The 26395-nt window shown below is 44.1% G+C and overlaps 1 protein-coding gene across 1 annotated transcript; it reads right to left on the bottom strand.

Moving 5' to 3' along the window:
- Positions 1–263: 263 nt before the first annotated feature.
- Positions 264–25722, bottom strand: srpx (sushi-repeat containing protein X-linked; the record flags this gene model as incomplete). Its single annotated transcript, XM_083776374.1, is given in 12 exon segments — positions 264–1063; positions 1370–1491; positions 3455–3588; positions 4640–4819; positions 5899–6020; positions 6722–6848; positions 16337–16513; positions 17696–17884; positions 19322–19378; positions 25599–25680; positions 25682–25699; positions 25702–25722. Coding segments are annotated over 12 exon segments (1413 nt in total). The 3' UTR covers positions 264–879.
- Positions 25723–26395: the final 673 nt, after the last annotated feature.

Raw genomic sequence — 26395 nt, forward strand, 5'->3', positions numbered from 1 at the left:
CTCTGGGTTGAATGTGGTTTTGGAACTCCCTCCGGTTGATGTGTGATCGTGGATTTCGTTGACATTGAGGTATGCCAAGTATTGGGTATCTTAAGTGGTGTAGCGATTATTGTAGACCAGACCCATTGCAAGTTGCTGTACTCAACCCTAAGCCATTCTAAGGAACAAATTGATAAGATGATGTCATGTTGTTTACATTATATTAGGAACACCTGCTGTACCACTGATGCTTATATACTTCAAAGATGACAAGATACCCTTCATGATAGTTGTGAGAGATGCTTTTAATGAGTGTCACATGACTTCAGACATAGAGAGAGAGGTGTAGTCTGTCAGACTAGCATCACTGTCTCACACTATACAAAAACACTGCAAAGAATGTCGGAATAGTAGAAAAGGGGAGCCATAAATATTTGACAGGTGAAGTCTCCACTTTCATACCCCAAAATAATGTATTTATTATACAAAATAGAAAAACATGTTTCTGCTGTAGAAATAATAATAATAATAATAATAATTACAACAACAAAATTAAAAACACAAACAGACAAGACATGAGAATCAATATGATTGTAATGTATGACCCATTTTTTTATGACCTCTTATGACACAGACGCGCACACGCACACACACGCACACACACACACACACACACACACACACACACACACACACACACACACACACTACAGAACATCCACTGCACTCACTGCTAACTGTATACAAAAGTGTAAGTGATCTGGAGCGTGTTTGATCTAAAGGCTCTTAGTGACCGCGACAGGAGATTTGAAAGGATACTGTGTCCTGTGAAAGAATAGCAAGCCTCGGGGCGGGGGGGGGGGGGGGGTAGGGGTCACATGGGATTTGACAGATGAGGGTCTATGATTGACAGTTCTGCGCTGCCTCCTGCTGCAGCACCATCTCATCCTTGCGGACGGGGAACGTGTCGATGGTGGTAAAGATTTCGGCAGACGTGATGGGGAACGCGTAGCGCTGCTTGTCGATGCCCTGTTTGTCCACCAGCACCATGTGGTAAGATCGTTGTGGGATCTGGAGTAGTAACCTGAATATACAGTGATATTGTTGTATTATTATTATATCCCTGCTGTCATTTTTCAGGAAATAAGAAAACCATATATTTTTAAAACAAAGCAATACAGCCTCATCAAAGTTGGTGTTGGTGTCAATTACTTCCATGAGAGGGGGAGAGGTGGTGGAGTTAGTTTCTTTAGCAGACATTTTGTGGGTCCAATGGAGTTTTCGAATATATATAATATAATAATATATATATAATAATATTTTCGAAACAACACACAGACCTATAGGGTGTTCAATGTGTGTGTGTGTGTGTGTGTGTGTGTGTGTGTACCTGAGTTGAAGAGACAGGCCTGGGGTAAGAAGCCTGTGTCGAATGCGGCCAATCTGAGCTGGATAAGTCCCCACCAGCTCAATCACTGTCACATGCCTCAGGTCCAGACCACACTGGGCGTGCTGTAAAACACCACAGAGAGAACACAGTCAGACAGAAATCCTGTGAGTTAAATGTTAATGTAATGAGCTGCTTCCCTTGGCACTTCCCCCGTCATCTGTGGCACGTGGGGTGAAATCAACCCTCAACGGCATCTGCCAGACATAACACAGGTTGGCCCTTGCATCCAACCCAGTAGTAGAAGCCACGGGTGAACGCATGTACTGTATGTCGGACATTAAAAACCCTAACCCCAAGCCCTAACCTCAAGTCTTCACCGGCCATGCATGTCAGACCCCCGTCGCCTCGGTCATAACCGGCCACGGTTTAAAACTTTACTTCATCGGCACAAAAAAGTTGTTTGCTGTGTTGGCACAGAAATAGTGGCGTAAGCAGGATTTGAACCCGGGAGGTGTGGATTTAGATTCTACTGAGCAGGTGGCCAGAATGGGTTTTCAGGCTGCGTTAGAATATGACAACGCCCAACTCACGAAAAAAGAAAGAAACCCCGCCAGAAGCCCCACCCAGTAGGGGCCCATCCCCTCCCCATATTTATGGCAGAAGCCGCTGAGGGCTGATCTGTGGCGCTTCCTATGGTGCTTCCGTCATCTATGATGCTTCCTATGGTATATACTGTACCTGTCATCTGGCTCCTTTTTGCACAAAATGCCACAAATCAAGAATGCAGCTTCCGATTGCTGTGAAACTCACTCACAGTAGGCCAAGAAGAAAGAACCTCCACCCCTTTTTTCACATCGGCCCCATGGTGGTGCTACAACAACCCACTTAAGGTTTTGGACAATAGCTCCTGAACCATAGCTTGTACAACAAGATCATATTTCCCTTGTTTCCTTGGATTCTCACTCCATATAGGGCCCAGCCACTGTTTCTGCCGTGTTGCATTTTCTTCAAATCACACATTTTGCTACTACTCCTACAGATTAAACTCATGTGATCATGTGATCAAGATGTACAAAGTTCGAGATTGCATATTATTCCTATAGCGAGAAAGAAAGTTTCCAGCGGACTCACATGCTGAGAGCAATGTAAAGTTGGGCTGTGTATCACCAAAGGTCAAGCCTTGTAAAGCTGACAGCCATGTAATGGCTTTTGACATGCAAGGAAATATATCCAGGTCCAAGTAAAAATAAAACAGCTTTATCAGACATACAGTATGAAATCATTGCTGTGCCATTTTCTGTTCATCAGGTACTGCGACACTAAAGTCCCAGTCAATAGAAAATCCATTTGTTTATGCGTCCTTCTAATTAACCCATGTAGTGTGTATATCACGTAATCGGTTTGATTGATAGGTGCGGGATAATAATCACATACAATGGCTATGAATACTTTTTACTGTTGTACAGTTGCTAAAGAAAAAACCTTAGGCTGTCAAGAGGAAATTCACACAAAATGTTGTGAAAGTGAAGTTTGATCTCTGTGGAGGCTTAACTAGTCCACCATTACAGGATGACATGAAAACACTGTTATGGTGTTAAAGGTATCAGAAACAGCAAAGGACGAGAGGCAGAGCTGCACAAAGACTGATGAAAATTCTAAATGTACAGTACGGTAAATGTTACATAGCAACAGCCTTGTTTGTACAGGCAATTGGGGGAGTCGAAATTACATCTTATTAAAAATTCATTTAGTTGGGACACGTGTATGGTTTTCTTTCACTTTGCCATAATTTGGTGAGTGTTTTATAAAAACAACTCTCATTGTCATATCACACCTGAGGGGGTTGTCGCCCCCCTCTTCACGTCAAGACGGAACAATGCCCATAGGTGTGATATAATTACATTATACCAACCATGGCCATATGGTTGCTTAACACACTCCCTCGATTGTGTTAATTGTATGATGCCTATAATGGCCATTATCTAATGCAAATCCAATTCTGAGCCATCTGAAATCTTCCTACTCCATCTGAGTCTTCCCACCTTCCCACATGCAACTCTCATCCCCCCCCCCCCCCCCCCTCACCTGTAGGTTGGTCATCTGGAAGCGGTAATAGTGATTGGCAGCAGTGGGGGCGGAGATAATGAGAAGCCGGCGTTTCTCATAGAACTGGTCCAGCAGCGCCGCAGCTGTCCGCACGCCCACATTGATGTTCATCGCTGTGAGAACACATGACGGAACATGACAACATGACAAGGTTACGGCCGTTTCAGACGTATTGTGAAGGAAAAAAAGCTCACCACAATCCAGGTCTATAGTAGTCTTTTGATGCAATATTATGACATTTTGCTGAGGACCCCCTGAATCCCCCTCAAAGGCCTCACTCTGGCCCCTTTTCCACCGGTTGGTTCCCAATGGGAACCGGTTCAGTTCTTTTTGGTTTTTAGTCCATGAGCCAGAGCTCCAAAATTGAACCGTTAATTATGAATTGATTAGGCAAAGCCATACCTATATTAGATTGTTATCACCATGAAACTTCCCCAATTTAGTACTTACACGAAGACAATGATTTATTGTATTACAAATTTTACATTTAAATATGCAAATGAGGCATTATGTATGAAAATATGCAAAATAATCGAAAATATGAAAAAGCTACTACTGTGGAAGGGTTATAATGTATTAATTTACTTGTATTGATCCTATAAACAATTTAATATAGGGTATAGTTTGCCCACCAATTTTGGAGCTCTGGCTCATGGACTAAAAACCAAAAAGAACTGAACCGGTTCCCATTGGGAACCAACTGGTGGAAAAGGGGTCTCTGAGGCCTTTGAGTGTGGGTCCACCCGTCCATCCAACCAAAATACTCTTTGAGGTCAGTATTTGCTGAGGGGTTATTACATAACGTTGCTGTCCGGAGGAACAACCTCATAACTCAATTTTTTAGGTTTTTGATTTTATTCCATTTCCATAAAGTAAGTGGATGTTTCTAATCGATAGACAGCGTGCTATGACAAAAAACCAGACCCCGTTTTCACATCCACTGAACCACTCAATTGTAACCACTTCAGCATGGGTAATTAATGGGTGAATGTGCACTTGCTGTAAATTTAACCCATTTAGACCTGAGGATGATTCTACAAATGCCTTCTAAATGCTGACAGTTATCTGAAAAACCCATGTTTCTATGTCAGTCTTTCTCAAACAGTTTCATGTCAAGAACCCCCAAAAATATATGTATTTGTATATATGTTACGTAATACATACGTGTACAAGTGGTTTCAATGCCGGACCATGTGAGGGCAGACTGGCACACCCTGGCAGCGCTTCCCCCGATGTCGAAGCCGCCCGTGCACTTGAACTCACACGTGGCACCGTAGTTGTCCCCGTCACTGTCACACTTCATGTAGCCATTGTCCGGCGCGAAAAGGGGGCTACATCGACGCACTGCACAGGACAGAGTGACTCACATGTGACTCACGGAAACAGCAGGACCAGGAAATGCTACGTCAATCATTTATAAATAGCTGGCATTCGTTTTTTCATGTCAATTCCCAATTTTCGACCACCTTTGTCACAGACAGTGAACGGCTACTGTTTGGGAAAGTGTAGACACGTGAAGAAATGAAAAAAGATCCGCACGGGCTGTGGCCCGAAACTTTACCACTTCAGTAAATATATAATTGGGAGCATAAAATGGTGTGCAGATTCTTTTCATTTCTTCATTTGTGACTTTATTTTGATCCAGCACCCAGCCTATATAGGTATATAAATGTGCGTTTGTTCAGCCTCCTCTACTACAAGCCAGATGCTTTTTCTCTCCACTTGACAGGGGGTAGTGCGTAAAGCAGGTGGAGGAAGCTTGAAATCGGATGCACTGATGTTTACACACTGTTTTTGTAATTGACTAAATGACTGGACATTAATTAAGAGAACACAATAAAGCCCAAACTGAGTGAGCACATTTCAATCTATAAGACCAAGCCTCATCAGCAAAAACATAATTCTGAGATATAAAAGCAACAATAAAATTAAGTATAAAACAAATATTAAAATAATGAAATCTCATCTTAAATGCCACAGAACAGTAGTGCATTGAAACCATGGGTAACTTTCACTGAATGAAAGGTATTCTCCAGCAAAGATTCTAGCTTTCCGTGCGCATCCAAGTGGGGGGAGGTGCTGGTAGGCAAGGCATGAAATGTAGACCACGGGAAACTTCCTTAGAAGAGGAAGGGACCGCACACTCGCCAGAGACGCTCAGGACAAGATTATTTTTTGCTTCATTGCTTTATTTGCACGAAGCGTTTCGCCGTGTAGGCTTTGTCAGGTGCTTTGCATGCGCGTCGTGCAAATAAAGCAACGAAGCAAAAATAATCTTGTCCTGAGCGTTCTCTGGAGTGTGCGGTCCCTTCCTCTTCTAAGGAAGTTTCTCTTGGTCTACATATATATATATATATATATATATATATATATATATATGTGTAGACCTCCTCTGTGACGCTGCAGGGATTTAAGAGCTTTACCTCGTACTCGGAAAGAAAAGCGGCAGGATGCTTTGTTCGCCGCACGATCAAAGACAGTGTAGGACATCTTATGAAGGCCCTCCAGGAAGTCCGCCTTGGGGGGCTTCCCTTTCAGAATCACACTGTTGGAAAAAAATAAAGAAATTAGTTGAATGAAAGTGAAATGAGAAATGAACAATTTGGCATGGGTAGAGTGTGTGGGGGTTTAGACCTGAGAGCAGATTCTACAAATGTCTTCTAAATCATGACAGTTTTCTGAAAAACCTCATGTTTCTATGTCAGAGGTTCTCAAACTATTTCATGTCAAGGAGCCCCAGAATAATCTGAATTTGGCCACAGACCCCAAGATCTCAAAATAGGGACACCTATTTGAGATTTGAGTTAAAAATGTTCGCTGGGAAAGAATATACCGGTATTCAAAGATATCCACCGCATTTTCACGATTAAAAAAAAATAGCATACCTACAAGCTCGTAGCGCGGCACTCTGTGCCACGCTATGAGCTTGTAGATCTGCTATTTTTCTTTAATCGCTGAAGTATAACACAATGCCCAAAACACCAAATGGGGTTCCTGCCCTGAATGGGTAAAAAGTGGATTATCTGGCCCAGGCTGTAGCGTAACGGTCTGGGCACCGGACTGGTGATCCAGTCGCGGTGTGCCGCGGGTTCGACTCCCGGACCCGACACGGCCTTTACCGCATGTCATCCCCCCATCTCTCTCCCGTTTCCTGTCAGCCTACTATCTGTCCCTTAAAAAATCAATAAAAGGCGTAAGCCGCAAAAAAATATCTTAAAAAAAAAAAAAGTGGATTATCTGACTGACTCTGTGAGGATTCCATCTGCTGTGTCCATGCCCTCTGGGGTGTCCCAAGCCACCCTCGCCGTTAGCTTTCCTGGCTCTGCCCACTTATCCTTCACATTGGGGCACTTGATCACTGGAGGGTCCCCATCTGCAGAGAGATAAAGAGAAAATAGAGATGGGAATAAAATAGATATGACGGGGTTGATAGGATGAAAATAATTTGATGAAAGAAAGGTCAACAGAGATGTTTGGAAAAATCTAATTGTAAATATAATATAATTAGAAAGAAAGACATTTTTATGGAAAAATACAGCGACTATTTTTGACACCAAACTGACGTAACCTCCAAATGTTCTCTAAAAAACACACCCGTGTGAAGTGAGTGGTGCAACTCCGTGTGGGGGTCCCCGGACCCACAGAAACGCACCCAGGGTGCCGGCCCCGTTCCAGCCCCGCGTCCGAAACGGTTGAGAAATGACAGAGTTACCGTGTGGGGGTCCCTCTACTGTATACCCTCCACTACTGTACTGTACTGTCACTGTACTGTACTGGCACACCCGAAATCACCATATATACAGTTAATATGTGCGTGTGTGTTTGTGTGTGTGTTAGGTTGCGCACAGGTGGTGAAAAACAACCATGCTGTTTTCGTGCTCAGACGCACCCAGCCAGCCAGCCACCCACACACATAGCTCCGTAAGGAAGTGGATGCACCACTCAAAAAGACAATTAATGAATGGGAATCAATGACACAAAATCAGACCCGTCTGAAGTGAGTGGTGCTGTACTGTACTGTACTGTACTGTACTGTACTGTACTGTACTGTACTGTACTGTACTGTACTGTACTGTACTGTACTGTACAAGCCCTCCTCCCTGGCCTGTGTGTGTCTCTGTCTGTGTGTTAGGCTGTGCAACAGTGACACTTGGTGGTGAACAAACGCTATAACGCTATTTCCGTGCTTGGACACAGCTAGGGACAGACCCAGGGACACAGCCACACACATAGCTGTCTATAGGAGTGGTTGCACCACTGAAAAACAATATTCTGTGTCGCTACAGTAGAAGTTGAGGGATCCGACAGGGTCAGAGCTCTATGGGACTACACCAGTGCGTCTTAACCCATTCTGAACTGAGATCAGATTCTAAAAATGTCTTCTACATCCTGACAGTTTTCTGAAAAAGCCATGTTTCTATGTCAGTCGTTCTTCAATTTTTCAAAAATAGCAGACCTACAAGCTCGTAGCGCGCCACTGTAGATCTGCTATTTTTCAATAGCTAAAGCATAACATAATGCTAACACCAATTACCCTGTGATTATTAACCTTTATCAAGGCTGTATATACTGTTAAGCCATGCATGTGATAGCATAAAGACAGTCATTACATGTTCCCAGAAAATACTGCTCGTTTTGAGGCTCAGCCTGCATTTTTCAGGATATAAAACTAAGGTTGAAAGCTGAGTCATCATTTATCAGTTCCATGGTGACGGCAAATCAACCATGCGTGCATGCATTTGTCTTGTACGATTACCAAGCTAATTATTTAGTGAGGCATGAGGAATTATCTTTGCGGCAGGCCCTCATCCAATAGGCTCGAGGACTCTCCTATAAACTCTGACCAGCTATGTGGATACCGACCCCACTTTTAAAGGTCGTATATAAATCGTTTACACAGCCGGTTTCCACGGTGCACAGCACAGCCCTTATGTCAGTTAGAATTCAGACAAACAACAATTCTGAGATATCATTTAGTTTAGCTCCTGCAGTCTGTTGAGTTGCCTGCAGGCTAAATTCTTCTGGCTCAATAACAGTGCTGGGGTTGTAGTTGTAGCTGTGCACACATGCGTATGTAGAACAGTAGAGTCAACACAATTATGCTCATGCTTGACACGCAAAAATCTAATGCACACATTATTATTATGATTAACTTGAGGCATTACTTGCTGTTTAAAGGAGAATTCCATGCTAGAAGGCTTTCTTTTATTTTTATTTGTAGTAGTTACGTCCAGGTGTTATTTTGTGCAAAAGTGCATTATTGGCTATTTCCCCTACCATAAGCCCTCAATGAATTGAATTGAATTGCATTGAATTGAATGGGGCATTGGGGTGTTGTGCTAATTCGCTTATTTCCATCGCTCAAAAATCGACTTTTTTTATATATCCTCTCTTCATAATGTAAATAGTATCCCAAGCGGCACACTTTACTACTTATTTCGATGTAAATATGGCCAAAAACTGATTAAACTTTGCTTTTTATTGAACAATACGGAAGATACCGGTACCCACCCTAGCAGAATTGTAACATCCATGGCCCTGGGATGAGGGCCATGGATGTTATTTATATTTGTAATCAGCAGAGGCGTCAGGTTCCTATAACGGCGGTGGGTGCAGCCCCCCCCCCCCCCCCCCCCTCCGCGGGGAAAAACGAGTTGTTTTTTTCGTTTGGTACTTTATTTACAGTTTGCTAATGAAGAGTATACTCTGAATATATTCTTTGAGGTTTGGCCTTATATCAAACATACTTGTTTCAACATTTCAGCATGATCAATGATAAACAGTAAAGCAGTCGCTTTGTGGCGGTCGCTTACGAGGAAAGTGTTTCTCGAGTCCTTACAGCTATAACATTAAATTGTTTCAGCATCTTGTTTCAACATTTCAGCATGATCAATGATAAACAGTAAAGCAGTCGCTTTGTGGCGGTCGCTTACGAGGAAAGTGTTTCTCAAGCGGGCTCTGGTGGGAGCAGCCGGGTCTTTGAGGCCGCAGCGGCGGCGCCGAATTGTAGCATGGACTGGACAAATCTCTTCTTGGCTGGAGGGTGCTTCATCATCGTAGTCAAATAAATCCTGTACTGTATTGTATGCAACATTTATACGCTCTACCTGGCAGCAGAACAAAAGCCACCTTATTAGCATTTGAATGCCCATGGGCGGCGGCCCAACACCTATCTGGCCCAAGCGCCCACAACCCCCCGTAAAGGTATGTGACTTACAGTGACTATGTGCATGAAAACATGACCACTGGGGAAGGGACATTTCAGTCAGGACAGTGGGTGCATATTCTGCTTCTGCATATTGATATTGGCGCCGCTTATTATTTTGCCCGTGGGTGCTTCTGCGCCTGTAGTCCAGGCAAAGTAGCATTTCCAGACAGACTAATTAAAATAGAATTTTTTTCACCATAGATCATCTCTATGAGGTGTCTAGAACAACATACTAAAAGTCCTAAGAAATCCTAGATGCGGAAATATGTTTAATTCTCATCAATTCAAGATGTGTGCTAATACCTCGAGAAAACTAAACACCCTAATGGGCATTATTTTTTCTTTTGTCCTATCACAATGAAACTTTCCACAATGAATCTTAACATGAAAACTAAACTTTTTTGTATTACAAGTTTCTCTGAAACTTAATTTGAATATGCAAATTAGCTTAATATATATTGAATATGCCCACATCACGAAAATTACTTTTCCCCAAAATGTATAATATTTACATTGTTGTTTGTTAATGATCAGACTTTCATGAACCATTTCATCGAAATATTGTGACTTCATAGAATAACATCAAAAACACCATTCATATGTATGACAAATTTATGTATGACAAATGCATAAATCCATCAAATCTTCCTCCAACCATCCTACTGCTAATGGTTGATGGCAATGCTGCTTTTGGACTGGCCTCTAACCTGAAACCTGCCGGGCTTGGTTGTACCTACCGGGGGCATAACCCCCACCGGTATAGTCCTCAGGGTCACAGAGGCCAGGTGACCTACCTCTGGGAGGACATCCCCTGGCTGCAGCAGTGTCTCAGTCCATCCCAGTCTTCTTGTTCCTGTACTCTGCAGACGCGCCTGAAGCTGTTGCAGGCCATCTCCCACCTCCAAGTAGACTCCATCACACATCTCCCACCTTCAGGTAGACTCCATCACACATCTCCCACCTCCAGGTAGACTCCATCACACAGCTCTCCCACCTCCAGGTAGACTCCATCACACAGCTCTGTCACCTCCAGGTAGACTCCATCACACAGCTCTGTCACCTCCAGGTAGACTCCATCACACAGCTCTGTCACCTCCAGGTAGACTCCATCACACAGCTCTGTCACCTCCAGGTAGACTCCATCACACAGCTCTGTCACCTCCAGGTAGACTCCATCACACAGCTCTGTCACCTCCAGGTAGACTCCATCACACAGCTCTCCCACCTCCAGGTAGACTCCATCACACAGCTCTGTCACCTCCAGGTAGACTCCATCACACAGCTCTGTCACCTCCAGGTAGACTCCATCACACAGCTCTCCCACCTCCAGGTAGACTCCATCACACAGCTCTGTCACCTCCAGGTAGACTCCATCACACAGCTCTGTCACCTCCAGGTAGACTCCATCACACAGCTCTCCCACCTCCAGGTAGACTTCATCACACAGCTCTGTCACCTCCAGGTCCAGGTAGACTCGATCACACAGCTCTGTCACCTATAGACTCCATCACACAGCTATCCCACCTCCAGGTAGACTCCATCACACAGCTCTGTCACCTCCAGGTAGACTCCATCACACAGCTCTGTCACCTCCAGGTAGACTCCATCACACAGCTCTGTCTCCTCCAGGTAGACTCCATCACACAGCTCTCCCACCTCCAGGTAGACTCCATCACACAGCTCTGTCACCTCCAGGTAGACTCCATCACACAGCTCTGTCTCCTCCAGGTAGACTCCATCACACAGCTCTCCCACCTCCAGGTAGACTCCATCACACAGCTCTGTCACCTCCAGGTAGACTCCATCACACAGCTCTGTCACCTCCAGGTAGACTCCATCACACAGCTCTGTCTCCTCCAGGTAGACTCCATCACACAGCTCTCCCACCTCCAGGTAGACTTCATCACACCGCTCTGTCACCTCCAGGTCCAGGTAGACTCCATCACACAGCTCTGTCACCTCCAGGTAGACTCCATCACACAGCTATCCCACCTCCAGGTAGACTCCATCACACAGCTCTGTCACCTCCAGGTAGACTCCATCACACAGCTCTGTCACCTCCAGGTAGACTCCATCACACAGCTCTGTCTCCTCCAGGTAGACTCCATCACACAGCTCTCCCACCTCCAGGTAGACTCCATCACACAGCTCTGTCACCTCCAGGTAGACTTCATCACACAGCTCTGTCTCCTCCAGGTAGACTCCATCACACAGCTCTCCCACCTCCAGGTAGACTCCATCACACAGCTCTGTCACCTCCAGGTAGACTCCATCACACAGCTCTGTCTCCAGGTAGATTCCATCACACAGCTCTCCCACCTCCAGGTAGACTCCATCACACATCTCCCACCTCCAGGTAGACTCCATCACACAGCTCTGTCTCCTCCAGGTAGACTCCATCACACAGCTCTGTCACCTCAAGCTAGACTCCATCACACAGCTCTGTCACCTCCAGGTAGACTCCATCACACAGCTCTGTCACCTCCATGTAGACTCCATCACACAGCTCTGTCTCCTCCAGGTAGACTCCATCACACAGCTCTCCCACCTCCAGGTAGACTCCATCACACCTCTCCCACCTCCAGGTAGACTCCATCACACAGCTCTGTCACCTCCAGGTAGACTCCATCACACAGCTCTGTCACCTCCAGGTAGACTCCATCACACAGCTCTGTCTCCTCCAGGTAGACTCCATCACACAGCTCTGTCACCTCAAGCTAGACTCCATCACACAGCTCTGTCACCTCCAGGTAGACTCCATCACACAGCTCTGTCACCTCCATGTAGACTCCATCACACAGCTCTGTCTCCTCCAGGTAGACTCCATCACACAGCTCTGTCACCTCCAGGTAGACTCCATCACACAGCTCTGTCACCTCCAGGTAGACTCCATCACACAGCTCTGTCACCTCCAGGTAGACTCCATCACACAGCTCTGTCTCCTCCAGGTAGACTCCATCACACAGCTCTCCCACCTCCAGGTAGACTCCATCACACAGCTCTGTCACCTCCAGGTAGACTCCATCACACAGCTCTGTCTCCTCCAGGTAGACTCCATCACACAGCTCTCCCACCTCCAGGTAGACTCCATCACACAGCTCTGTCACCTCCAGGTAGACTCCATCACACAGCTCTGTCTCCTCCAGGTAGACTCCATCACACAGCTCTCCCACCTCCAGGTAGACTCCATCACACAGCTCTGTCACCTCCAGGTAGACTCCATCACACAGCTCTCCCACCTCCAGGTAGACTTCATCACACCGCTCTGTCACCTCCAGGTCCAGGTAGACTCCATCACACAGCTCTGTCACCTCCAGGTAGACTCCATCACACAGCTATCCCACCTCCAGGTAGACTCCATCACACAGCTCTGTCACCTCCAGGTAGACTCCATCACACAGCTCTGTCACCTCCAGGTAGACTCCATCACACAGCTCTGTCTCCTCCAGGTAGACTCCATCACACAGCTCTCCCACCTCCAGGTAGACTCCATCACACAGCTCTGTCACCTCCAGGTAGACTTCATCACACAGCTCTGTCTCCTCCAGGTAGACTCCATCACACAGCTCTCCCACCTCCAGGTAGACTCCATCACACAGCTCTGTCACCTCCAGGTAGACTCCATCACACAGCTCTGTCTCCAGGTAGATTCCATCACACAGCTCTCCCACCTCCAGGTAGACTCCATCACACATCTCCCACCTCCAGGTAGACTCCATCACACAGCTCTGTCTCCTCCAGGTAGACTCCATCACACAGCTCTGTCACCTCAAGCTAGACTCCATCACACAGCTCTGTCACCTCCAGGTAGACTCCATCACACAGCTCTGTCACCTCCATGTAGACTCCATCACACAGCTCTGTCTCCTCCAGGTAGACTCCATCACACAGCTCTCCCACCTCCAGGTAGACTCCATCACACCTCTCCCACCTCCAGGTAGACTCCATCACACAGCTCTGTCACCTCCAGGTAGACTCCATCACACAGCTCTGTCACCTCCAGGTAGACTCCATCACACAGCTCTGTCTCCTCCAGGTAGACTCCATCACACAGCTCTGTCACCTCCAGGTAGACTCCATCACACAGCTCTGTCTCCTCCAGGTAGACTCCATCACACAGCTCTGTCGCTACAATTATGTTGTGTGTTTCCTACTCCTTAAAGGTTTCACATGTGACATTAATTCATTTATTTTTAATGTCACAATCCCTTTAATGTGTTGCAAATTCATCCATCCATTCATCTTCATCCGCTCATCCGAAGTCGGGTTGCAGAGAGTTCCAGACTTCTCTTTCCTGGGCCACGTTAGCAGGGGAACCTCCCCTGTTGTTGCTACCTTGTCGTGGTGGGGAGGCTTGTGTGCCTCTGTGACCCTGAGGACTATACCGGTGGGGGTTATGCCCCCGGTAGGTACAACCAAGCCCGGCAGGTTTCAGGTTAGAGGCCAGTCCAAAAGCAGCATTGCCATCAACCATTAGCAGTAGGATGGTTGGAGGAAGATTTGACGGATTTATGCATTTGTCATACATACAGAATGGTGTTATTCTATGAAGTCACAATATTTCGATGAAATGGTTCATGAAAGTCTGATCAGTGTGTTTGATATCATTAACAAACAACAATGTAAATATTATACATTTTGGGGGAAAGTAATTTTCGTGATATGCAAATGTGGGCATATTCAATATATATTAAGCTAATTTGTATATTCAAATTAATTTTCAGAGAAACTTGTAATACAAAAAAGTTTAGTTTTCATGTTAAGATTCATTGTGGAAAGTTTCATTGTGATAGGACAAAAGAAAAAAAAAAGCCCATTAGGGTGTTTAGTTTTCTCGAGGTATTAGCACACATCTTGAATTGATGAGAATTAAACATATTTCCGCATCTAGGATTTCTTAGGACTTTTAGTATGTTATTCTAGACACCTCATAGAAATGATATCTGTTGAAAAAAAAACTATTTTAATTAGTCTGATTTTTGGGTCTAAAATGGGCTAGATTGCCTGGACTACTGAGCACCCCCGGAGTTGACGCCGCCGGTAATCAGAATTTGTGTAGGCGTAAGCCGTAATGGAGAATGTGCGTAAAACACTTCAGTCCATGGCTACCATCAGCATTGTGAGTCTATAGATTTTTTGTTTATGCTGGGGACCTGGGGTTCAAGTGGTTTATACTCAGAGTATCCTTATCTCTTTATACTTTATTGCATGCGTCAAGTTGCACAAGCATAAGCACCACTTAAATCAGAGATATGCCTCTCCATCTCCCTCTCCCTCCATGTTACAAAACATTGTGTAACATATCAAAAACCCACAGCCATTAAGTCATCAATAATGTTTATAGAACACATTGGCATGGCAAAGTGCGGTCGAAACGAATAGTGTCGGTAGCTAGCCTACTTGGAATTCACTAAAACGTGTTATATAAACATCATTGATGAATTAATGTCTTTTTAAAATGTATATTATGATACGTTTCAGTGATCATATCTATAGAAAAGTGTCTCTTACCATGCGAATATATAAGGCCATTGTGTTGTGTTGGATCATGTCCAGCAGTCAAGGAAAACATTCCAATCGGCCTCTAGCTTGTTTCATTTTCTAAAGTAGCGTTCCTTGTCGAGTGGCAACAAGGATCTGTGCCTGTGATCTGGCAAGCCATGACGCCTACTTTTAAATTAGTAGTATTTAAAGCATCTGCGTTTGAAAACCCAACACTGAGGCCACTGTTTATTCCGGTTGGGAGAACTCTGACCTTTACCCCGGCTCCACCCCCCAGCTATATTGACGCCCCTGTATAGGGGAAATTGCTAATAATGCACTTTTGCACAAAATAACACCTGGACCTCTTTGGTGGGGACGTAACAACTACAAATAAAGGTAAGAGAGCCTTCTAGCATGGAATTCTCCTTTAGCTCCTTTCCATAGAGAAATATTGTGAAAATGCTATTTTCTAAATGTTTTCCTCTTTCTCAAGAAATATTTCACAATTTGGTCAATGTTAGTCATTTTGATAACATAATTGATGGATTGATTACTTTTGACTTAGTAATATTTAAATATTTAATTTGAAGTTGATTTAATTAATTTGAGATTAAGGTCTTCAATTACAGTGTTTATTGTTGGGTGAGAAAACAATGTTGCACATTAAGCTAAACATCTGGGGACCCCCCAAAGTCACCCTGGGGGTCCCGTCCCACAGGTTGAGAACCACTGTTTTAGCTGCGTCTATCAGCGTATTAGCCCATTTTGGGGCGGGAAACCCTTTTGGTGTTTTAAGCATTTCAACTCAGAGCCTTGCTTCTGAGTCTACATATTTTCAGATGGGGCTCGGCGGGCAATTACATATATTTTTGGGGGTCCTTCACAAGAAAATGTTTGAGAACGACTGACATAGAAACATGGGTTTTTCAGAAAACTGTCAGGATTTAGAAGACATTTGTAGAATTGTCTTCAGGTCTAACTGGGTTAAGGTCAGTTAACCGAGTGCCGCGCTACGAGCTTGTAGATCTGCTATTTTTCAATAGCTAAAGTATAACTATAACACAACGCTTAAAACACCAAAAGGGATGTCTATTTGAGGCCAGGTCACAGAAGCACCACACATCACACAAATACACACACACGGCCTACAGTATGTGAGTCAGACTTACCAAAGCAGGTACTGTCTCCAGCACTCCACATCTTGTTGTGCTGGCAGACGGTGGTCTTCTGCCCCTTCAGAGTGTACCCCGCAGCGCAGAGGTACTCGCAGCGGGAGTTGAAGTAGGAGCCATCCGAACACTTGTAGCCCCCATTAACGGGCATGTTCAGCTTTGGACATCGGACCTCTGTGGTGTTAGAGCACACACACACTTTTTGATTTAATGTTAACTCGTGTTACAGTAACTACTTAAACTTTATCTAACAATTCATTCTAGAGATGTGTCTGTCACTTCCGTAGTACTGCACAAAACTGCTGCTGGCTTATAATGATAATTAATTTATTTATATAGCACATTTCTAGACAAAGTGCTTCACATCAAAAGAAAACAACAAAAGATCAACACATGCAATAGCAGGCATAGAAATACAAAACATACATAATAATAATAATACAAAAATGACAGTTAAGAAAAGGCTTTAACATAAAGGTGGGTTTTCAGGAGAGATTTAAACGTGGATACTGATTTTGCACATCGTAGGTCAGTAGGCAGGGTGGTTGCCCTGGTTAGAAAGGCCCTGCCGCCTTTAGTGACCAGCTGAGCTGTAGGGGTCTCCAGGAGGGCCTTGTCTGAGGACCTGAGTGGGCGCACAGGCTTATAGGGTAACATTTAAAATAAATTCTGAAACTAACGGAGTCATCTTTAAACCAGACAGCGCTCGGCGCACAACATTGCCCTGTGCTCTGGCCTCAATGTACACTGCTGACAATTAAGCACCAAATATCTGCTTGCACTATCTTAATTTACTTAATTCGTGCCAAAATCACCTCCTAGCATCGCGCTGCCATTTCCTTACTCCGATTGCCTACCACACGCCCGTCACGCAGTGAAATCAATGCATGTTGGGATACAGGTGCATGACGGGAAGGCAAGCAAGTAAATAATTGAATGGGTCACAGCTTTCTGTGCAACATCGCCATCATGTTATCAACAACTAATTCTGCTACACCACACTTACTAACCTATATAATTCCATTTTAGAACGACGCACGTTGCGCATGCAGCCTGCAGCACGTGTCTCTGAGATACAAACACACTGTCACTACATGCCTGCCACCCGACCTGTGTGTGTGACATTTGCGCGACCTATGTGTGAGAGATTAGCGCCATACGGATATCACTTCTTTCTACCACCACCGCCATCTACAAAGCTGTGTGTGTGTGTGTGTGTGTGTGTGTGTGTGTGTGTGTGTGTGTGTGTGTGTGTGTGCGCGTGCGTGCGTGCATTTTTGCACATGCGTGTGTTGTTGTGTGCACATGTGTACATGTGAAGGTGGTGTGGTCAGATGATTAATGATTAGGTCTCACCTCTGCAGGCGTAGTTAGAAGACCAGTGTTTGCTGGCCATGCACACCACCTCGGAGCCCTGCACCTCGTAGCCTCGCTTACAGCGGATCTTGCAGCGCGCTCCCAGCACGTTCTTGTGGTGCTCTCCTCTGGGAGATCGGCAGCTCACGTCACCATGCTTCACCTTAATGGGAGCACACCATGGGGTCCCTGAACAGCAGAGACACTTTGTAGTTAGTTACCGAACAGATTCAATAGAATATTTGCTTGGCTTCTCTACTGAGGAATATACCGCAGCATTATTTTTGTTAGTGTGTCTCATGTTGCTCCACGCTCAAGCAAACACACCGACCGGGGATTAAAGTTAATTTGACCAATGTTAACTATTCTTTTTTTCATTGCTTGTACCTGCATGAGTAGTGACAAATGAACCTTGATTCTTGAAATCCTGAAATCAATATCTGCAGACTATCCAGTCTAAATCAGGTAGCTATAAAATCCTCAGTCAAAACTACTACTTACCTGTGGACTATGAGAACATAAAAGGACATATATTAGGAGAAGGAAGAGTAATGATGTACTGTATATGAAAACCCACCCATCAACTGCACACAGACTGATACAGTGGATTTGTCATTACCTTATCTGCTTCTGTCTGACTCTCTTGAGAAAGCATCTGATAAAAAAAGCGTGGAGAGCTTTTGTTTCCAAGTGTGTGTGTGTGTGTGTGTGTGTGTGTGTGTGTGTGTGTGTGTGTGTGTGTGCGTGCGTGCGTGCGTGCGTGCGTGCGTGCGTGCGTGCGTGCGTGCATGCGAGAGACAGAGAGAGTACAGCTGCTTATTGGCACTTCTCACTAGTGATTTAATGCATCACCCAACTCTTTATGGCTCTGACCCTGAATCCATTTCCATTTTAGAACAATATGATTGAGGGATAAAGATCTATCATTGGTGAATTTGCCTTTAACTTGTGCCGGATGATCTCTACAAATCTTTTTAGGAATGCCAAGTTTGAGGGGCCACAAAGGTTCGTATTCCATGCAGGGAAATAAAACTCTGCAGCCCATTTCTTGCTGGCTTGGGGGACATATTCACCCTACCCCATCCACCCTGTGAACCTACATAAACACACACACACACACACACACACACACACACACACACACACACACACGCGCGCGCGCGCTTAGGCTAACTTCCATTTGGAAGGGAGATGAGTATTCATAACAGTGGCAGGCCTTCTCCTCTCTCGCTCTCTCTCTATCTCTCTCTCTGTCTCTCTCCCTGCATGTGTGTGTTGGCAATGGCTCCACAACAGTTGGGTAAGAGAAAATAATTTATACTACAGTCAAGTTTTACAAAAGAGAATGGGAGTTTGGCTTGGCCTGGAGGATAATGTTCTACGTCTAACTGACCCTAGAATTAAAATCTAGAAGTCAGTTTGTACAACAATTATATTATATATTATCATGTGTACATTGTTAAAATGTGTACACACTATAAGATGTGCTTGGGGGTTTGGGGAAGATGACTTTATCTTGCAAGTATGAAATGAAATGCTCCTGCCTTGTGAAAAACCAGAGTGAATGTAGTTTTCAGTCTGTGTAAAGAGTGTCTGTGTCCGTTAAAATCAAAATGAACATATCACCTTTATATCTACGAGAATACCAGTCTTCATCGTCTCCATAGGCTTGCTGTCCCGACCCTATAGGGGAAAAGAAAAGGGGGAAAAGCAACAGCTAACTGAAAATAAGAGCGTGGCTGCATTCAAGATGTCTAGCAATGTTTGAAAGCATTGTCTTGTTTTACTGTGTCCTGCAGGGCCTGTACTGCAAAACAACATAAAAAGACAAGAGCTTGCAGAGCAAAGCATTAGCAGACCCTTTCGTCCAAAATGAACCGCATGAGGTGATCTTTAAAGGATCTCATGGACAAGATGGAGATTGGAGACAGAGGATAAAGCTCAAAAGGATGCTTTTCCTTCCAGCTGGTCTTGCCAAAATGAATCATAACAAGGATTCACTTTGTTCAACCCAGTGGTGGTCTCCCAGTGATCACCCTTGTGTTCATTTGGAACTAGGAGTAAAGGTGTTTTTGAAACATGCACAGTACTGCACTTCAAAGTCTGTTTCAAGCTGCTGTCTCCTGTTGCTGAGGAGTACTTAATGTTAATGTGCACTGCTGTCTGTGTGCCAACAGTGTTACACTTTGTAGTCACAAAACGCAGAAGTGAATGGGTCCCGTCATCATCAGATTTCCAATGTCTTTTCTTCCAATAGTGTTTTTGATGCAGATAATCCAGGAGTTTCAGGTTCTATGCTATAACATACAGTAGATTATCCACATGGCTTTTTTATTATTATAGATTAGATTAGAGATGATCTTGTCGAACAAAAACATTGTTTTGCAAACTAGTTAATTTTTTAGAATGTATCCCAAAGCTAAATATTCCATTGGAAATCTGCAATGGAATCCCATGGCGGAGGTAACTTCTGGGTTGGCCTACAAAACATCATCCCTGTAGGCTGTAACACTTTTTCCTTTTGTCAGCAAACTTCCTTTTAATGCAATAATAAACAACCTATATTATTTGATGGGTATTTCAGGGAGAGGCTGACACAGGAGGCCTGTGGATGGGTGATTCAATTCTCCCAAATGTTTGGGGAATTGCTATGAGGGATGGGGGAAGAGACGCAACCTTGCTTTTCCTCCCCAAAATCACACAGAACTGTGACGAACACAGAACTGCCTCTCACATGAGGCATGAAATAACTCCCAAAACCCCTGCTAAAATCAGAAGACAGCATGGAGTTGCCGTTAAAGTGCCTTTGCGTTCAAATCCTTCTCATCGCAGTGTTTATTTTAAGGTTAGGTTAGGTTTTAGGCATATGACTTTTGAATGTCACTCGGCCCAACTTGGTAAGAAAATACTTTAAAGAAAGGACTGTAGCAGTAGTTAGGCAAAAAACTGTTACAATTAAAGGAGAATTCCATGCTAGAATGCGTTCTTACCTTTCTTACCTTTATTTGTAGTTGTCACCAAAGAGGTCCAGGTGTTTTTTTGTGCAAAAAGTCCTTATTGGCTATTTCCCCTACCATAAACCCTCAATGAATTGCATTGCATTGAATGGGAATTGAATGGGGCTCAAAATAAGTAGTAAAGTGTGCCGCATTATGAACAGAGGATTTGAGCGATGGAAATAAGCGAATTAGCACAACACCCCATAGCCCCATTCAATTCCCATTCAATTCAATTCATGTAGGGCTTATGGTAGGGAAAATAGCCAAAAAGGAGGTTTTGCACAAAATAACACCTGGACCTCTTTGGTAGGGACGTAACAACTACAAATAAAGGTATGAAAGACTTCTAGCATGGAATTCTCCTTTAAGGAGGCGCACCATCTCTGACGGGCATGAGCAACAAGAGGCAGCTCATGCCCAAGCTGTTGTGCGGAGCGTTGCGCCACTAGAGCCGACTCAGCCCCATTTGAGTTATGTGTATAGATAGGCACAGAATCGTAAATAATTATATTTCCCACCACTGTGCAAAGCCGGGCAGAATGTGACACATGACTAGAGGCACAGAAGGGGTCGTAGCCAATTATAACACAGGTCGTTTCGAAGAAGCAATCTGATTGGTTGAAACAGCCTTCTAGCCATGGATTAAACCAGCACCATTCACCACCTAATCAAAACAAATAATTCAGCTGCTGTGTTTTCCCAGAGCGCTAGCAAACTCGGTGGCTAGGCTAGCTAGTTTCTTGGGACATTTGTGGTCGTAGTGACTACATCTGTGAGTCATTAAAAAAATTACAGAGTTCCGCATGTGATGCTTGCGGAACTCGACTACGTCTCGTTCCTGACCGCATCACTGTCGTGGCAATAATCATTAATCACGTTAAACCACACCCTCTCGTGTAATATTGCTTAATTGTGTGATTTCGGGGAGGAAAAGCAATGTTGCAGGAGAGACTAAAGGGCCGGAAGTATGGTACTGGATACAACAGGTCGTTTCGAGGAAGCAATCTGATTGGTTGAAACAGCCATCTAGCTGAAACAGCCATCAATGATGCTTCAAACCAGCATCATTGAACGGCTAATCAAAACAAAGAATTCAGCTGCTCTGTTCTCCCAGAGCGCAGCAAACTCGGTGTCTAGGCTAGCTAGTTTCTCGGGACATTTGTGGTCGTAGTGGCTACATAAAATAAATTGTTTTCAGTGGTTTTCTTAGTTTAAAGGTAACTGTTGTATAATTGCAATATTACACTCGATGGGTTGGTTTAATGTCATTAATGCACGCCTGCGGTGCTGCAGGAATATTGCACTCTTGTCTCGTGTAATATTGCTTAAATAGGATCCACCGCCTGTTTTCGACCGGCACCCGCCCCGACAGACAAGAAATCATACAGGCTGGGCCAGGCTATGAAGGACTCAGGTTAAAGGGGGAGGGGATTTGTATTGGCCCCAGGATGTTAGCTATGAACCCCAGTGTGAATGTGTCCTCTGTTCAGCATCCATGATGGGTACAAGAGAGGAGTGTTCCACTAATGGCCACACCTCCTATAGGGTCACACAAACATCACACACCAGGGTGTAACTCCAGGGTTTAACATTCTGATTTCTCATCTTCTTCATCGTCATCTTAAAAAAACAAAACAAGATGTCTAGCTTAGATGCCACAAATCTACACACACACACACACACACACACACACACACACACACCTCACAACAGTTGAGGTTTCAACAGTTGAGTTACACAGCATGTTTGCTACTGAGCAAAACCAATCAGATCAGATTTAGCCATCTAAGGGGAAAACCTTGCATCCCTGGCATTCAAGATTCAGACAGACAGGAGAGATATGGGAAAATAATTGTGTGTGTGTGTGTGTGTGTGTGTGTGTGTGTGTGTGTGTGTGTGTGTGTGTGTGTGTGTGTGTGTGTGTGTGTGTGTGTGTGTGTGTGTGTGTGTGTGTGTGTGTGCGTGCGTGCGTGCGTGGTTGTGCGTCTGTGTGAGTACATGTGTGAGTACATGCATGCCTGTGCGCATGAGTCAGAGAGAAACAGACAGCAGACACTGTGATATATTCATCCCTTGAAGTTCAACATTGCTTACAACCAAATATGCCCGTACATTGATCGGCCAATAACAAGGTGACAGATTTTCACTGCCCACGGGATGACTGGGATAACACAGCACACAGCAGTTGGCACAGTGCGACATTTTAATCTAAAAATGCTGAGTAATTATTATGGACATCTGCCTTGGGCATGACCAGTAATAGCACTGACAACAAAACAACAATGTAATCAACAGTGAACAAAGATTCCATCTCATCAAAACATACTCAATCTACAGAAGAAAGTATGGAGAACCAAATTTCCATTTCCACAGAGAGCACTTTATCTAGTTCTCTCTCTGCGTCTCTCTCCCTCACACACAAAAGATGACTTAAAAAAACTGTTCAAGTAACAACAATATGCATAAGTCCAGGGATGGGTCATAACATATTCCAATATAAAAGCATAAGCAAACAAGACGAGATCTCCTCCTTTCACTTATATGTGTTCATCATGTGATTTCCAGCGAAGCACTGCCAGATCCAAGACCAAACTAATATGAATGAACGGTAGTTCATACAGTATTATTTTTTAACCTCAGATAAATCTGTCAACGTGCTGAGGTGTGTCCTCTGTGAGAGTAAAATACATCGGACTGTTAATGCGGCAGGCAGGAATGACGCCCACCAACTCGCCAAACCTCTGGGGGTGAAAAGGGCCTGTAATAGGTATTATTTCCATCACAAAAAAGCTAGTCATGAACAATGAAGGGATATACTGTAACTGTGAGTAATTTGCAGCGTAGGAAATACTGAGTGGGTATATCTCCCTCCTTCTACTCAACATCACATAATTACAGGGCAAGTTGCATGATTCTTTCTGTAACACATAATGATGATGATGTTATTAATGAATAATTCTAGACACTTTTTTTTATTGCATACATGCATGTATACACTGTGGTCATGACTTCTCCACCATTCTCTCTCTCTCTCTCGCTCTCGCTCTCGCTCTCGCTCTCTCTCTCTCTCTCTCTCTCTCTCTCTCTCAGGGACACTACTGTAGAAAAACTGTTCTCCAGAGATATGGGGCTTACTGGCAGTTATTTCCCCTGGTTACATCACAGACGGTGTTGGACTGACCTACACAGACCCACATCGTTACGAGAAACCATGGAAACTATCACCAGTCTTTCACTAGTGTAAGCAGGAATGCAGTCCACAAACCAAGCAGTAAATAAACTGAACCCAAAGGTTTCCAGTTCAAAAAGTGCACTCTCTGGAGTACCTACTTCAAAACAAAACCCCACTACTATAGCTGACTTTATGGTCTCCAAAAAGAGACACAACCATATTCAAATTACAGGGTCTTGGATCTCAAGCAATTTAGTCAGCTGCCACCCACTTTTTTAGGCATGCACACACACAAATGATAATGGTCTAATTGACCCCCTGAACAAACACGGCGGTGTAAAATAAAATCCTTGTGAATACTGCGTGTGCGCACACACTCACACACACACACACACACACACACGCACACACGCGCACACACACGCATACACAAACAAATGACCAGTCAGTTTGACAAGCTGTGTTTACCCCGTCAGCATAAATCTACCTAGCGGCTTGTTTTCATGTTTCAGCCTGTATGATCATACAACCATAGTGAGCCACACTCCACCACTCTACAGGGATTATGCTTATACATGTGCGCACAGACACACAGCTGGAATTTGGTGCTGCATCAGCTGCAGACATATCCAAGCTTCATCCCCGTCCCATCTTTGAAGTAGGCCTAATTTCAGCCTCAATGCTGCTTTTCAATGGCTGCATTTCAACAAAGGTATAACAGTCCCCGTTTTTATGTTTGAATTAATCCATCTGGAGAACTGGTGTGAACATATATCACATATCAGAACATATTAAATGCATACAGTATTATGAACATTAATTAGATATAGTTACTAGTTAGATATTTCATAGGCTACTTTGGCTATTAAAAATTTGCAGAACTATAGCTCACAACATGTTGCAGAGCTTGTAAATCAGTTGTTTAAAAAAAAACGTGTAATAATTAATTTTATAAAATTCAATTTACACAAATCTTCTCTTAAGCCCCCCCCCCCCCCCCCCCCTAGTAGGTACAACCTCTTTTGAGATAGGGGTACGTGACCAAATGAAAATGTTGTGAGAGAGAGAGAGAGAGAGAGAGACAGAGAGAGAGAGAGAGAGAGAGAGCCAGCCAGCAGGAGGGGGAGAAACAAAAACAGTGTTGGAGGAGGGTAGCTAATATTTACTCAGCAATGAGCATCCATCCCTGCCAAGTAAGGCAAACTTAAGAGGTTTTAATTCACACAGATCAGAGTTGTGCTTGATATTCAAAAATGACTAATTTATCTCACGTTTGGACAAGTGGTGGCTATCTGCCTGTGGCTCATGTGTAACAAAAAAGGATCAGAGTCAGACTGATGTGTAAAACTCGCTGGCCTCATTAGTTTTTCATTCATACTATTGACGGAGTTTTCTGCAGAGTACAGAGAACGTCCCCCAGATGCACACTGCACTCCCCCCGCTTTCAGCCCCCTCCACGTAAACAGAAATGTGGTTCACCAAAATGTAGCGGTAAACTAGCCCTGGTCCAGTGCGTTAAGAACAGGGCTAATAAAGCTTCAACGTGCAACGTAAAAAGAAGAAATATGTACACTTACCAGTTTATAAAAAAAGAAGGCTTATAGGTATTACTGCAAGTTTGGCCAACACACATTTAAATTCTAAATGGACAGATCAAAAACTATCAATTTCGTTATTTGATTTTTCTGGAATCTGGACTCAGTATTATGGTTAATTAGTTTGTCAATCCTACCTTCATACCCTAAGCAGAAGCAAAGCTGGACAAGCACGAGCACCAGCGGCCAGATGTCCATATTCAGACACGGGTCTCTCCTCAACATCTGAAAGTAGCCTCAGCAGGAAAACTTCCAACGCATTCCTACAGCTACTCTCAAAGGCCCGCCTCTTGCTGCAGAAACACGAGAGTAGCCCCCTAAACTCGGTGTTGCCCGGCGTGTGCACTGACCGAGGTTGTCCAACTCTGTCTGAAGGCAGATGGCCTGGGGAAGATTTACTGGATTAATTATTATTCCCTAATAGTTTTTTTCTCTTTCCTATGACATTTCAATCATTCTCATGCACGCACCGGCCAGGTTATTTAATTTCTTACCCAAGTGTCTATCATCAACCATGACAACCACATGGTCCACATCACATCAGGCCAACAGTAGTTGTAGTTAAGTGTAGTGCGTGTTATGTTAATCTGTTTGGAATTTAGAGTATATACTCTAAGGTTTGGAAGTCTCCACATCATATGCATTACAAGCGCTCTCGTCGAAACAGGAAAGGGACGGGTGTGTGGGGCAAAATGAGCCAAGCATCTCTCAATCTGTTGTGAGTTGTGCTTGAAATGTACCGTAATTCTGCAAGCTGTTAATAAATAGCCTACTTCAATCAATCACTTCCACGCGGGAACGGGAACAGAAACGGACACGCACGCGCGAACACACACACACACACACACACACACACACACACACACACACACACACACATTGATTGATTGATTTGTTTGTAGAACAGTTTGTAGAATTTACAGTACATTTTAAG

Source organism: Protomyctophum parallelum (assembly GCF_964188405.1).
Source record: "Protomyctophum parallelum genome assembly, chromosome: 11".
In the NCBI taxonomy this organism is placed as follows: domain Eukaryota; kingdom Metazoa; phylum Chordata; class Actinopteri; order Myctophiformes; family Myctophidae; genus Protomyctophum; species Protomyctophum parallelum.